General features: G+C 41.6%; 1 protein-coding gene across 1 annotated transcript; it reads left to right on the top strand.

Moving 5' to 3' along the window:
• The first annotated feature begins 2,179 nt into the window (after positions 1 to 2,179).
• LOC118560177 (activated RNA polymerase II transcriptional coactivator p15-like) lies at positions 2,180 to 10,752 on the top strand. The gene is made up of 4 exons (XM_036130976.1): positions 2,180 to 2,249; positions 4,886 to 5,005; positions 10,196 to 10,304; positions 10,403 to 10,752. The coding sequence occupies exons 1-4, from the start codon at positions 2,181 to 2,183 to the stop codon at positions 10,480 to 10,482; spliced, it is 378 nt and encodes a 125-aa protein (XP_035986869.1). The 5' UTR covers position 2,180; the 3' UTR covers positions 10,483 to 10,752.
• Positions 10,753 to 16,209: the final 5,457 nt, after the last annotated feature.

Raw genomic sequence — 16,209 nt, 5'->3', positions numbered from 1 at the left:
CAGGAGAGGAGTAAGTGTAGTTTGATGACGAACCGGCAAAGGAGTGACAGCAGAGGGAGGTTTAAGTAGTGAGGCTGGCAGGTGAAATTAGTCTGACTGATTAATGACTAACAGGTGTGACTGACTGCAGAGGGAGGAAGTGAAGGGAAAGCTTAAGTGAGGGGACGGAGGCTGAAAACTAACAGAAAATAAAGTCAAATCATAACTAAAACCCTAACAAAGAGGAAAAACTGAAAACTAATAGTAAACAAAAGCCAAGTCAAAACAAAACCCTGACAATATACAATAGAGAATTATATCAACAAATATTGTATTTATGTTCAACTGTACACAGATGCTTAAAAAATACAGCTAATCAGGTTGAAATAGCATTAATTGTACCCCAGCTTGGCATCAAAGAAGGGGAAAGAGTTATTGATGGAATTTCAGTTAATACACAGGAGAAATGTTGTCAATACTATTAGCTTTGCAGTGGATTGAAGAGGTCAGACCATTCAAATCTCAAATTTGTTCAGATTTGCAGCATAGACAGTCAGGAGGTAGACCAGACATTAATAGAACTACAACTAACACTTTATATAATTTACATGATGGGGCTTAAAGTAAATTTTATATGGGTTCCTGATTCTCACTGATTAATGTTAGCATCAGTATTATGGAATTAAGGGGATTGGTAAGAAGGAAAATAGGAGAGAGGGGCAGAAGGAATGGTAAAGCAAAAGAAAAGGACGATGGTTCTACAAAATCAAAGGAAGGTGGGAGAAATGAAAGGAACAGAGAGAGGAGAAAATTATTTCAAGACTAAGAGTTGGATATACGTAACTAAATGGATCATTATTCATATCGGGTACACCTAACAGGGAGATGTGACTGTAGGAAAACTTGAAACTATAGAAACATGTGTTTTTTACAGTGTAAAAAGCATCAGGGTAAGATAAATTGAGTTTATTCAAAATCTTAACAGGATCTTAACAGAAAATAAAACTAGATCTCATTGAGTTGTTCCAGAATGATTCTAGCAGTAAATGCCATATTATTTTTTTAAGACAGTAATTATTTTATATGGTGTGATTTTTTTTCTCCTGTTTTTCCTTTGAGATCAACATGTCGGTTTATACTCCTTTCCAGTAGGTGGCGGCAATGCATGTTTAAGTTGTCACCAACCACCACTAAAAATCACAAAAGAAGAAGAACTCAGACTTCCGTTTCCTTTTAAAAAGGTCCGCGCAACAACATCCCCATCATGTAAGATTCTACATTTGGATGTTTTCTTAACATGTTTCGGGTAGTTTCTACGTTTATGAGACGAACATATTAGGTCCCAGTTTTCACTTGGGTAGAAAGCTAACAGTGATCTACCCATGGAGCTAGCTAGCTGCTAATGTTAGCTCCTAGGGCTAGCAGCCTGCTACGATGCCCAGTGTGTTATACGGGGACCGCTGGCAGCCGTGTGCCCTCTATCCTGCTGACATTTCACGGTTGAATTCACATATATGGAAATATATCTTAATTATCTGAGGTGGATTGTTTTTCGGCTGGCACGGGCTCGGATCCAGGCAGGCTAACGGCAAACGGATGTTTGAACTACAATAAGGCGCCATCTCAGAATCACAGGGGCTGATAGAGCTGAGCCAGTTGGGCCCAGGTTGAGCCACACTACCATCCACCCACCCATCCTCAGGCTTACGATCACCCGTAACACACAGCAGGCCGAGATCGAGTCCGGTACAAAAGGAAAAGGAAGAGAAGATGTTGACTGTAGCCGTGTCTCTCCCCTGTCAAAATGCACATTTACTGCTAATTTCCTAATGTTTACCACTTTGAACTATTTCAAAGTGCTGGTAAAATCCCAGTTTGTTCCAGCACAGATCTAATAAAGTAACAGGAGTTGAGTATAGTTGCAGACACAAATCCACCAGTAAAAAAAGGTCCTCAATACAAACATCCCGGACTGAAATCTTAGCTAAGAGTTCTAATATGTTCCTACAGCATTACATAGCTTTAATTGAATCATGCCTGTGCAAAATCTGTTATGCGGTTCATGGAAACAGCGAACAGACTTAAATTGGAGGCAACCTGACTCGCTCAGTTTTTCTGGGTGAAATCTTTAATCACACCAATCTGACTTGGAAGTGTTTGGCTTTACAGCAGATCTGATCTCTGATCCATGTTTCAGCAGAATGCCCAAATCAAAGGAAGTGTTGTCGTCTACATCTGGAAGTGACTCCGACAGTGAAGTAGAGACAAAGGTTTGATCTTAAATGCAAACATGTTATTTGTTAACCTGTTATAATTTGTTATTGTATAACAGATGTGCAATTATAGTTGGCCGATAAGGTGGAAGAGATAAAGGTTCTGTTATCAGAGCTATTTTTAATAGTCTTACTTAGGGCTGCAACTAACGATTATTTTATCAATTGACTAATCGGTCGATTATTTTTATGATCGACGAATTGGACAAAAATTGTTTTCTTTCCATTTTTCCAAATTCTAACATTTGGACTGACAATGAATAAGCTTCCAAAACATTTGCTACTTAGGTGTTCTGTTACAATATTATTGGGTAATAAATATTTTTGCGTCAAATAAAGAAGTTTTTGCTGACTAGATTGTTGTTAGTCAGTCATTTAATAGTCAATGTTGTCTATATGAACAGTGATTTAACACAACAAAAGTGAAGCAGTAAAACTGGTGTCATATGCGGTTTGGTTGAATCTCACCCTTGTGCTCGTGCACCCAGGGCCTATTTCATAGACTGTTTTAGCACAAGCTGCATTTTATGTAAATGCTACATCTGTCCTTGGTCATACAGTATTTACTTCCAAGAATGTTTATTAAATAGGTTTTCTAATTTTTCTTTGCAGAATCAAAAATGTTGTTAGATATTTGACCCTTTTTAATTCTTCTGAGGGTTCTACATTTTTGAGGGTGTTCTTTAGAGATGCTTATGTCTTGTTTTTATTATAAGTGCTTTTAATTTAGGTCTACCTCTTATTCTGAGTGTCTCACTAAAGTTTCATTATGGTTACATAAAAACAATAAAGACTCTTGATTCTTGAAAAGTTAGTTTAGAGTCCTGCTCCTTGCTACCATATAGTACCTTCACTCAAATTTAAAGCTTAACCAACAAATTATTACCACCAGAATGAAATTGTATTCTGATTTAGAGGGCTGGTTTATGATCCATAATCCAGTCAGCGTCCATCTAAACACTTGTGTTTTATGAAATGTTTATTTCAGGATTGGGAGAGATCGGCAAACACAAATAAGGACTCAAACACTGTTTCTGTTAGAATATAAGGCAAACATTTATTATTCCCCACAGAACACAGCAACACAAAACAGCAAGCACTTCGGCCGGGAGTCCGAACAACCCACGGCTGACTTCAACGACTGAGGGCGGTCCCCTCCTTTTTATACCAATAAACAAAGTATCAGATGGGAGCGAGAGTGGCCACTTCTCCCTCCCATCTGAGCTGTTTCGTCCCGTTTCCAAAACAAAACCGTTCCCAGCATCTCAGCAGTGTATGAAGCAAAATAATATTGCAAACTCAGATAACAGCGCAAATATAAGCAAAATAAGGAATACAGAATCAGTCTTTCCCATAACACAATTGTCATAGGTCATACCACAAGTTATAACAAAATAACACATGTTGTTCTTAGTTTTATGTGAGCAACATAACAGACACAAGCATATATGTTGCTCTTAGTTTAAAACTAACCAGTTTTTTCCCAAAATACATTGTCAAAGAACGAAAAATAATTCTTTAATGTATCAACTTGCTTCAATGAACTCATGAACTTGCTGTGCCTACATATGGAGGATGGGGCTGCAGTGCTGTGCAGCACAGAACATTTTGGGATGATCGTAATTTCCTCCCTCTTTCAACAGCATAAGTTGCTGAGCCTGTGGTGTAATTATGGAAAGCAAAGTCTCAACCATCTCAGAACCTGGCATGGATCCATTCTATGCGTTCAGAACAGTCAGAACCGACGCACATCGGTGTTTGTTGTTGATTTTCCTCCGCATGAAGAAGTACAAAACATCTGTGACTGTTTTATGGAAATTCAGCAACTTCGCTAATGTCAGAGAGTTTCTATCTTGAATAAAGCTCGGCGCAAGTAAACGCAAATCGGATTAGTTGATTTTTGAGCTCGTATAAACGGTGCATTCGGAATACTTTACTTTTAATCCACCCACGTTTTAATCGGATCAGGGAATGTTACGCATGTAAACGAGCTCCTGTCATTAACAAGCTAACGGCCGCATTAGATGAGCTACCAGACTGACATTCAGGCGACACCCCAAAGCATGATTTCAGCCACGCAGTACTCCGCTCTCAGCCAGCCAGCCAAGCGCTGTCCCGAATTTCTCACTGTGAAACGGACAAACGTCAGATATTGTAATGACTTACCCTGTTCTCTTCACCCTCATCAATTACTCCATGTTATTTCAGGTCTTGTGTCACTGTGTAGCTCTCGTACCTTGTCAATGGTACTTATTTTTTTGGTTTTGGGAAGCTCTATCTTTTCAGGACTTAGTTCGAGCCACTTTCTCTGTGTTTTTATTTGTAGAATTTATTGCAAAAAAGCAGTATTTGAAAATGCCGCCTCCGCCTCACTTTGTTTACATCGCTTTGCAGCTAGTATTGAAGACCGACTGCAGGTGAGGTAAACGGCTCCGCTACATGGCGAGTGACACATTAATAGCACCACATAAGAAATCGATGACAAAATCCGTTGCCAACACTAGTCCCTAGTGTCCCTAGTCTTAATGTTGTCAGACAAATCTTGTTTCAACCTGTGTGTACAAGTTAATCCAAAAAACAAATCTGTCTAGTTGCTTTATTCAGACGTAATGATGGCTAACATCTGCTCCTAGGCAAAGAGAAAGAAGCCAAGTGCACCAGAAAAACCAGCTAAGAAACCAAAAAGTGGAGAGAGCTCAAAACCTGGTGGGTCTTCCAAAGGCAGTGGTAACGGTGATGACAATATGTTCCAGGTAAGCTGTACTAATGTCACAAATTACACAACAGGTATATTAGCTCATAATACTGAAGACAATACACACTGAAACCCCAGAGTGTTGCACTGACACTGTGGATCAGGGTACTGAGGGATGTTTAGAGCCACCTTACTCTTTTAAAGATGTACCTACATGGTAAAGTTAGAGGACTAAAGGCTTCAATAAAAATGATCAGCGAAAATTCTTTCAGGTTTTAGATTGGGAACTTTGTGGTTTTCAGTTGTAGTCTGTTATTGAACTTGCAATCTTCTTTTTACAGAAGGTCTGAAAATTGCTTAGCAGTGAATCCTGCATGAAATGGATCCTATGTACTGCCTTTTATATATATATATATATATATATATATATATATATATATATATATATATATATATATATATATATATATATATATATTTACAAAGTCTACTGCTTCAGTTTTTGTAACGGCAATTTGCATATACTCCAGAATGTTATAAAGAGTGATCAGCGTAACAGCAATTAATTGCAAAGTCAATATTTGCCTGGAAAATTAACTTTATCCCCCAAAACACATTCAACGTCATTGCAGCCCTGCTTTAAACGGAGCAGCTAACATGGTTTCAGTGATTGCTCCTTTAACACAGGTGTGGGTGGTGATGAGGACAGGGCTGGAGATCAATCTGTCATGATTAAGTGAGAATGACACCATTGGACACTTTAAAAAGAGGCTGGTGCTTGGCATCATTGTTTCTGTTCTGTGAACCATGGTTATCTCTAAAGAAACACGTGCAGTCATCATTGCACTGCACAAAAATGGCCTAACAGGAAAGGGTATCGCAGCTAGAAAGATTGCATCTCAGTCAACAATGTATCGCATCATCAAGAACTTCAAGGAGAGAGGTTCCATTGTTGCCAAAAAGGCTCCAGGGCGCCCAAGAAAGACCAGCAAGCGCCAGGACCGTCTCTTAAAAGTGTTTCAGCTGCGGGATCGGGCTACCACCAGTGCAGAGCTTGCTCAGGAATGGCAGCAGGCAGGTGTGAGTGCATCTGCACACACTGTGAGGCGGAGACTCTTGGAGCAAGGCCTGGTCTCAAGGAGGGCAGCAAAGAAGCCACTTCTCTCCAGGAAAAACATCAGGGACAGACTGATATTCTGCAAAAGGTACAGGGAGCGGACTGCTGAGGACTGGGCTAAAGTCATTTTCTCTGATCAATCCCCTTTCCCATTGTTTGGGACATCTGGAAAACAGCTTGTTCGGAGAAGACGAGGTGAGCGCTACCACCAGTCTTGTCTCATGACAACTGTAAAGCATCCTGAAACCATTCATGTGTGGGGTTGCTTCTCAGCCAAGGGAGTCGGCTCTCTCACAGTCTTACCTAAAAACACAGCCATGAACAAAGAATGGTACCAGAATGTCCTCCGAGAGCAACTTCTCCCAACCGTCCAAGAGCAGTTTGGTGATGAACAATGCCTTTTCCAGCATGATGGAGCACCTTGCCATAAAGCAAAGGTGATATCTAACTGGCTCAGGGAACAAAACATAGAGATTTTGGGTCCATGGCCTGGAAACTCCCCTGATCTTAATCCCATTGAAAACTTGTGGTCAATCATCAAGAGACGGGTGGAAAAACGAAAACCTAGGAATTCTGACAAAATGCAAGCATTGATTGTGCAAGAATGGACTATCAGTCAGGATTTGGTCCAGAAGTTGATTGAGAGCATGCCTGGGAGAATTGCAGAGGTCCCGAAGAAGAGGGGTCAACACTCCAAGTATTGACTTGCTGCATTAACTCATTCTGTCATTAAAAGCTTTTGTTACAATATGATTGCAATTGTATTTCTGTACGTTTGTGATGACATCTGACATACACACATGAAAACCAGAGGGCAGCAGATCATGTGAAAATATATTATTTGTGTCATTCTCAACACTTTTGGCCATGACTGTGTATATAGGTATGTGTGTGTGTGTGTGTGTGTATTTATATATATATATATATATATATATATATATATATATATATATATATATATATATATATATATATATAACACTGTGGTGGCGAGGACCTAGGCGGCAATGAGGCGGGGTCCAACAAAGAGTTCAGGTGAGTTCAAACGGCGGCTTGGGAGCGCTGAACTGTGGCGGCGACTTGAAGAGCAGCGGCTTGGGAGCGGCGGCTTGGGACCAGATAGGGCCGCAGGAGGACGACCCGGGTGCGGCAGGCGGCGAAGCAGCAGAGTCTCAGGCAGCGGGTGTCGCGGTGGGCGACTCCGGCGAGGCGCAGTCATCCGGTGACGGAACAGCAGGGTCTCCGGTGGCAGTCGTTGCGGAGGGCGACCCCATCGTGACTGAAGCAGAGGCAGGCGTCGCGGAGGGCAACCCTGTCGTGGCTGGAGCAGAGGCGGGCGTCGCGGAGGGCAACCCTGTCATGGCTGGAGCAGAGGCGGGCGTCGCGGAGGGCGACCCCGTCGTGGCTGGGTCAGCCGGCAGCGAGACAGCAGGATCTCAGGCGACCGGCAGTGGAGTTTCTCCTGGGTCTTTCTGACGTGGAGCTCCAGAACAGGATCCTTGGAGAACCCTGGAGGCGGGTCCCCCTGGGCCGCCCACTCGATGGTCTGTAAAGCGATGGCTGAAGGCGGGTCCCCCTGGACCGCCTCTCTGGACTGGAGAACGATGACTGGAAGCGGGTCCCCCTGGACCCCCTCTCGAGACTGGAGCGCGAAGAGTGGAGGCGGGTCCCCCTGGACCCCCTCTCGGGACTGGTACGCACACGCAGGCTTGAGCTGTGGCATGTGAAGCCGCAGCGGGACTACCATTGGCCGGCACCGGAGTGAGCGGGCTGAGCGCTGTCAGGTGAAGTTGTGAGGCAGGAAGCTGGCAGGGAATTGGAGGAAGAAGTCCCTTGCGGAGGACGAACGGGACCTCGGCCCTGATCGACTCCGCGTCCATCTCCACCAGCTGGGGCTTCCTGCTCAACCTGCGGAGCAACTCCACCTGAGCAAAAACCAACTGCCATATTGCCTGGTCCTCTTTTGGTCGGGTCATTACTGTCAAGATTGTGGTGGCGAGGACCTAGGCGGTAACGAGGCAGAGGCAGGCGCATAGGGTTAAACAAAGATATTTTAATGAGGCTAACCTTACAAGACCTCAGGCAGCAACAGCACAGGAGGACGCAGAGGGTGAACACAGAATGACCCGACAACGGGTAAACAAACTGAGGCAACTTATATACACACAACAGGGATAAATAAACGCAAGGTGAGTCTGGTCCAAGTAGGTGTTCACAAGGACGAGCAGCATCACAGTCCCTCTCTGTTCTCACTGACGGGTGTGCGGTGGGAGCCTGCTGGAAAGAAACGGCTCTAGGTGCTCAGCTAGCTAATCACACATTTTACCATCCGTTCCGCTGCTACGTCCCACTGGCAGAAAGTGTGGGAATTGTAGGAATTTGCCACAAGAAATGTAGGAAATAGTGTAGGAACAGTACGCCCCATTATGTGGGAGCCTTTAGACAGCCAGAGCCCAAAGTATGTGCTAGCAACTATAAACCTAGTAAGTTATTTCAATATAAAAGGCAAGGCAAATTTATTTATATAGCACAATTCAGTACACAGACAATGCAAAGTGCTTTACATGAAAAGTTTACATAAAAGTTACGTATTCTTCTCAAGTTGCGTGATATTACGCACTTGGGAAGAATATTTAGCGTGCCTTTATAATCCGGTGTGCCTTATGTGTGGACAAAGACACACATAGGCACGTTAATTCACAGTGCGCCTCATAATCCGGAGCGCCTTTTGGTCCGAAAAATACTGTATGTTTACAAATAGCAGCCATGGGTCACTTGCATCAAAGAAAAAGGTTGAAATTAAAGTACAAATGAAAAGTTTGTATTAGCCTAAATAAAATACTTTACCAGAAAAGACAGAAGGCTAACCTCAGCTGAACTGAGAAATGATTGGAGTGATTATGTTCTGTTCATTCACCTGATATTTTCATTCTTTCGATCAACTCAGTCATGAACATGAGCTTGTGTGACACACCGTGAGTCTTTGACAGCGGCATAGAGAGCTGAAAGCAGTGGAGCGACCACATAAGGACAGAAATAGCCCACAGTGCAATTTGCCGTTATTTAGATGGGCAAATAAACTTTCTGACATTAACTGTGAACATGTTCAAGTACTACATGCCGTGATCATCTTCGGGACGGATAGTCTCGTTGGCGGGCTGTCCGCCCTTGGATAATAGTAGGGGAAACACACTGTGTATTAGTGTCCTGTGCAGAGAGCCCACTACCTTCAGCAATAGAAAGTGGTCACTTGTATAGACTTAATATTCAAATTCTATGTATAGGACAGTTTTCTAAATACTTACTGCAGCATATTGAAAGAGGCAGCAGACAGTTGTTACCATACCGATTCCGACAGGTATGCTGATATATGGAGTGGATTCTCATATTACATTACTTTCAGTTCCAATCAGATTAATGGGAAACCATTTAGGCCAAAACGGAAGTAGAAGGTCCACTGTGGGCAGCAAAATGATTATGTTGTATAATGGGATGGGTGTTATGATTTTATTCCTGTTGATACACTTTAAAAGTCTCTGTATGATAGTAATATGTGTTGTTATTGACCTCATGAATAAGTCTTGTTAGCCTTCTATCTGGGTATCAGTTGACACCAGTACCTAAAACAGACCTGAGGAGAAATGTAATTGAGAAACAGAGTAACTCCCTGAACATGTAGATGATGTATTTCTGTTGCTCTGTAAGCGATACATCAACTTCAAATGCACATAAATTTGAAGTTGACTTTTGCATCAACTTCAGATTTGAAGTCGCACATTTCTGTTTGAATTAGAATCAGCCATCCTTGTTTTAATTGAGGGATGTTGGAGCTGAATCTCTGCGATATGTAGTTTAAAGCCACGCATGTTTCGCTGAAAAGGTTCAGTACAAATTCTGGCTGGCAGATAAAGATAAGAGAGCAAACATTTGCCAGATGAGTGGTCCGAAGAACAACTGAGAACCCCCGCTGTTTAGCTTTCTGGCTTTTGATTTCCTAATAGTTCCACAGAAAGCTGCTTCTATGACTCATAGAAACTGATCCGATAGAACATAAAATGGACCCTAAGAGCCTGAATTTCATGAATGGGCCAAGGTTTTGGAGCAGTTCTGACCCTCTCCTTGTTCTTGCAGATTGGTAAGATGAGATATGTCAGCGTGCGGGACTTCAAAGGCAAAGTCCTGATTGACATCAGGGAATACTGGATGAACCAGGATGGGGAGATGAAGCCAGGGAAGAAAGGTAACCCCACCAGGAAGCTTCTGATAAGCTGGAAAAAAATAATTACTGTTGGATGTTTGTATGCGTAGTTACTCTGCATTGATTTGTTTTTCTTTTAGGCATTGCCCTGAATCCTGAACAGTGGAATCAACTAAAAGAACAGATTTCAGAAATTGATGATGCAGTTAAGAGAGTATAAGCATTCCTTTGAGCTTAACCTGTTGAACTAATTGGGCATGTTTGTTAGGTAGTTTTGTAAAATCTTTGGATTTTTTTCCCCTTATTTGAAGTGTTTAGATTTAGTTATCTGCAAACCCCCACTTTGTGTATGAACGTCATTTTGAGTTGCTCTTGTGAGCTGTGGGTGGAGGAGTAGGTGGTTGATTGTTATACTTAGGTGTAATGCACCAAATTCAGTGAATACAGTCGTGTTTTTGTATTGAATAATAAAAACAATGCACTAGCTTAATTTGTTGTTGTTCCTGGCCACAGCTCTCTTGGAGCTAGACGTCGCAGGACGTTATTTCATGTGATGTCATTATTTTACAGAACTTAGTCTATTTTTCTACATTGAGTTTTGGCATAATTATGTTATCCTTTTTGTGGTGTTTATCAGCTTTTTCTCAGTCATGGCAAGAAAGTTGTGCTCAAAAAATTGGGTTTCTCTGACTTTAGCCACAGATCTCCTAGCTCAAAATCTCACAAAATCTGGTGTTCATTTTAAAGCCAATCATTTAACATTCCATGATTAATGTTTATACGCACATTTCTACTTTAGATGATTTCCCCTTGTTTCTTTATTAAAACCTCAGGGAAGGAAGTTGTGGTTATGTTTTCTGGATCAGTGGTTCTGGATCAGTTTATTCCAATTACCTCTAAGGGGCATAAAACCCCAAATGGGATGCTTGAGATGAGTAAAATAAAATAAAAAAATAAATAAATATATGTATATAATTTGTCATTTTTAGTAGATATGTACTTTATTCACTTCTTTAAAAATATAATGGCTTCCTCCTTTTTCTGGACATGAAGAAATGGAGAAGATCACAAGTGTGCTGCAGGTATTTAGGCAGGGCAAGTTTATTTGAATAGTTTATTTCAAGACACGTCAAAGTGCTTTAAATGATGAAAACAATGAAATTGCAAATGGCATAATGAAGTAAAATTTAAAAGTTTACAGAATGAAATGTTTCAGTTAATGCTGTAAATAAAACAGTCACAGGCAACTCTAAACAAATAGGTTTTAACTCAGGCTTTCAACATTTTTGCATTTTTCTGGAATTTGTTTCAGATAAGTAATATAAAAAAAACTGAATAATGCTCCTCCATACAATACCATTTTATTTCTAGATGCCTGTGCAAATTCTGAGTTTTCTGGGTCATCGCAACACCAAAAGGGCTTAAATCGGAGGCAACCGGACTTTTGTTCAGTTGTTTCTGAAGATGTTTCGACACCTATAAGGATATGCTTGGACATGACAAAAGCAAATGAGGGTGTGAGAGATGCCAGATTCCAACAATGGATGACATTTTCCAAGGCATGAATATGCAGTCTTAAGTAAATTGGATCTAAAGTGAGGATCTGATCAGTTGGAACTCACCCCAGAATCCAGAGAAATCACCAATTTTTGATCACAATGGAGTATACACATATAAAAGACAAATATTTGGCGTCTCATCAGCCAGTGAGTAATACCAGTATGAGATGGCAAATGCATTGACATGCATTTAAGGAGTCAAGAACATTTGAGATGTAATAATAAATGCACCGGACCAGGAAAGACATCACAAACGGTTGTTTGCTGTCACGACAATGCTCTAAGCATGGACTGACATTGAATGGAGAAAAATGCCAGTTTAACATGGACAGACTTGTATTCATGGGAATAATGCTGACATCGGCCTGACAAAAGAAGGAATCAGAACAGTGGCAGAGAGCCAAGTAATGCTGAAGAAGTGAGAAGCTTGGACTGGTAGGTTTCAGCAGCAGATTTATACCACAGTTTGCAACACTCTCTGAGCCACTAAGACGCCTGACTCAAAAAGAAACATTTGAGTTTGGGCCAGAACAAAAGCAGGCATTTAAAAATCTAAATAAACAGCCAGAACAAGAACTTTAACATATTTTGACAAAGAAGTCCCAACCAAAGTGATAACAGACGAAAGCCCAGTGGGTCTGGGCTTATTGCTGGTGCAAACACAGCAGGGGGAGGAGTTACCAGTGTGCCATATGAGTTGTAGTCTGACAGACTGTGATAGAAGATATTCTGAAACAGAAAAGGAAGCCTTAGCACAGGTGTGGGCATGTGAAAGGTTGCATCCTTATCTGTATGGCAGGAAGTTTGATCTAGTTACGGACCATAAACCATTGGAAGTCATACAGTAAGCAGTCCAAACCATGTGCACATATAAAGAGATGAATGCTCAGACCACAAACGTATGACTACTGCATGGTGCACATTTCAGGGAAACAAAACATTGCAGACTCACTATCAAGATTACTTCCAGAGAAGACACAAGAAGAGGAGCACCAACATGAGTCTGAGGAGTATGTGAGGTTTGTAGCAGTAAACGCAATACCCAAAACAATCACTACTAGGTAGGTAGAGGAAGTTTCTGCTACAGACCCAGAACTAACTGAAGTGTGCAAAGCAATTGAAGACGGACATTTTGAAAAATGCCAGCATTGATCAGGCACTGAAGGATCAAAAGGAGACCTCAGAGACTGAGTGATTTTGCGACAAACCGATGCAATAATATGTTTAAGATTGCTCATATGTTCATGGTTATATGAAGCAAAAATGTATGTATCTTGTTAGTCTTGTTCTAAGATAGTTGGGGCATAGGGTTACCGATAGTTACCTTTTAACATACTGGAAAAAAGACAAGTAAATTTGTTTAAAGGAAAAGGGGGATGTCATGTATTGGATACTTAATGACGTAAGAAGCACAGAGAGGAGGAAGTTAGAAAAGGTACAGACAGGATGTGGAATGTTCAAGATGGAGGCATTGATTCTATTTAGTATCAGGTCTAATTATGCATTAAGGCGGACACACAACTTGACAGCAAGCAGTTGGTGTGGATTTGGATTGGCTCTTACCTACTTTTTCAACTATTATTTTCTTTTACTTATCATATTCCTTGTCTGTTGGTAATTCCAACTGAATTGAGCTGAACTCCTGTTATACAGGTCAACGTCTGAAAATTAGAATATTGCATTAAAGTGCAATATTTTTTTTCATTTCAGAAAGTGAAATATAGAATCAATATACATAAACTGATATATTCCAAGCCTTTGTTTGCTGTCATTTTGATGATTACTGCTCACAGATAATAACAACCCAAAATTGAAACAGTAAAATTTGAATATTGCAAAAAAGTTAACTATTTGAAACTCGCGGTGTCACACCCTAATTGGCTAATTAACTCAAAAAACATGTTATACAATGATAACGCCATGATAAATAATTGATCTCAGATTGAATTCTGAACAGTGGAAGGGTTTGACAAAGGAACCCCACTCTACTGCAACATGAGACCTTCAAGGCTTGGACGGCCCTTCTTCTCACCAGGGGTCCTGCTGCTATAAAAACCTTCCTCCCACAGACAAAGAGGCCTCTTCACTTCTCAGACTTCTTCAGACTCCAAGCTGCACAGATCGCCTCCTGCTCAGACCAGGAAAGAGCTGCTTTGGACCATGGGCCCTGCACGGTCCTGACCGACGCACATCCAACATCTGGAGAGAGCCTCTCGTCGCCTGGAGAACATGTTCGGGCAGATCAGGTTAAGTTTGCTGTCTTAACCTCATAATCAGATGCAGGAAGAAGGATCCTGCATGCCAAAAACAGTTTTGTTGCATTTCTCCTCAGCACACAGGGAAGAGAACCCCAGATTCCGCTGAAAGCCAGCAGCAGAGCCCATGTTGAATGCTCACGAGGGAAATCTGCTTAAATCGACTGCAACAGGGTCAAAGACTGTCTCCAGGGACCAGGCCTCCGACCCGACCACATGGCAGAGCCAAGCGCTAGCCTGCCAAAAAGAAACCAAGGATTCTCCCTGCCTTCAACGCTAGGGTGACCATATTTTCATTTGGGGAAAGCAGGACACCTGTCAGGGGGAGGGGGGGGGGGGGGGGGGGGGGGTTGGGAATCTCTGTTCCCATGCATAGAGATGTATGTGGCATAGGGCTGGGCGATATAGAAAAAAAGCTTATTGATCAAAAAAGGAAAGGCATATTGATAGATATCGATAATTATTGAAAACATTTAAAACCATATTTTATGTGCAGCTCTGCCTGGACATTTTATGATATTGCTAAATGATTTGATTTAAAGAACACAAACACAGAATTCCAATTAAATCTTTATTCAACCAACTTTTTTAACCATAACAGATTTTTTTTTTAACAAAAATAACTTAACTTTATATCGCGGATCAAGAGTGGCAGGTTATTGTTTGAAGCCAGGTTTTTCAGCTGCAGAGAACAGCAGACATATCCATCACTATGAAGCACGTTACTGCATGCGTTATGTCCTTATGCCGCTTGGACGCTTTGTCATTTTATCACAAAGAAGGGAGCCCAGTTTAGCTGCTATACCTGCTTTGTTTTGGAAGAAGTTACAGAACGCGACGACGACGAGGCGCAGCTCGCGCTGCTGCGGGTGTGAGCGGCTGAGCGGCTTACGTGATGAATACTGGTGGGTTGCGTTACCAGACTCTGCTTTTACCGGTTCCTTGCAAGTTTTACAAATCACTGTTGTTTATTTCTATCAGGCTGGCGAACTAGTAAAACCTCGTTTTGGGACCGTTTCCTCCGCCGCTACTTGCTGCAACATATTCACATGCTCTGTGTTGTGGTTTGAGAGGGCGGCGCTTAGTGACGGCGTGCCGACTGTAGCAAGGAAGTAAAACTGTCTATCGAACTTTTTATCGACCCGTTTTTTTCCTATCACGCCCCACGTCTATCGATCGATAGATATTGTTATCCACGCTATCTATCTTCTGATTAAGAACAGGGCTGCCCGCACTGACGCGGCTCAGGGATTACGTCACACGCAGCGCTGTGCGCAGTGCCCTAGTGCCTGTCAATTTAATGGTCCAATGACGGTAATTTAAAAAGCAGGACATTTCCTCACTTTCTAAAAAAAACCCGGGACGCCCGGGACAAGACGTGAAATACGGACATGTCCCGGGAAATACGGACGTTTGGTCACCCTATTCAACGCTCCTTCCATGAATGGCCAAAACTGGACAGAACTGACATGAGACAAAGAACATGTTTGGGCAGCGAGCTGAGGGTTAAGTTAGAAGGTTTATTGGGAAATGTTTTGTAAACCACGGTGTTTAGAACAAAAGGGCTAACTGGTAGCTTCGATGGTGTTATGAGCCTTATCCTCGCATTACTATCAAATATTAATGTTGGTAAAGGCATTTTTGATAACTTTATGTTGTAACCTCTTAGCCACCAACTTGCTACAGCGACCCCTAGCGCCCGGAGGTAGAATCGCATAAACAAAGGCAAGCGATTCTGAATTAAATGATTTTACAGGACAAACCGGTCCTCAGAATATTATTTCAACAAATAATGTTTTTTTTGACTTGGGCTTTGCATTCTGAATGGATTGAAATACATGGCAGATGTTTTTAACTCCATTCCATGCTTTTGGAATCAGATCTGCAGTGAACCAGGATTCACTGAAGTATTCTGATTATGACCAACCACTTGGTTTTGTCTTTTTTTTTATTTTTTTTTATTTTTTGCATGTAAATAGTTCCTTAGCTTAGCTTCTTTTTATCTTCATTTTGCCTAGCAGTTTGGTTTCACTAGCCTAGTAGAGAGGATTTATTAATCAAAATAGTGTTAATTCAGGTAAACAGCATTACATAGTGATGTTCTCTGGATGTTCATTTTATTTCTGGTATTAA

Source organism: Fundulus heteroclitus, unplaced genomic scaffold (assembly GCF_011125445.2).
Source record: "Fundulus heteroclitus isolate FHET01 unplaced genomic scaffold, MU-UCD_Fhet_4.1 scaffold_40, whole genome shotgun sequence".
NCBI classification, from domain to species: Eukaryota; Metazoa; Chordata; class Actinopteri; order Cyprinodontiformes; family Fundulidae; genus Fundulus; species Fundulus heteroclitus.
This window is presented reverse-complemented; position numbering and strand designations above follow the sequence as displayed.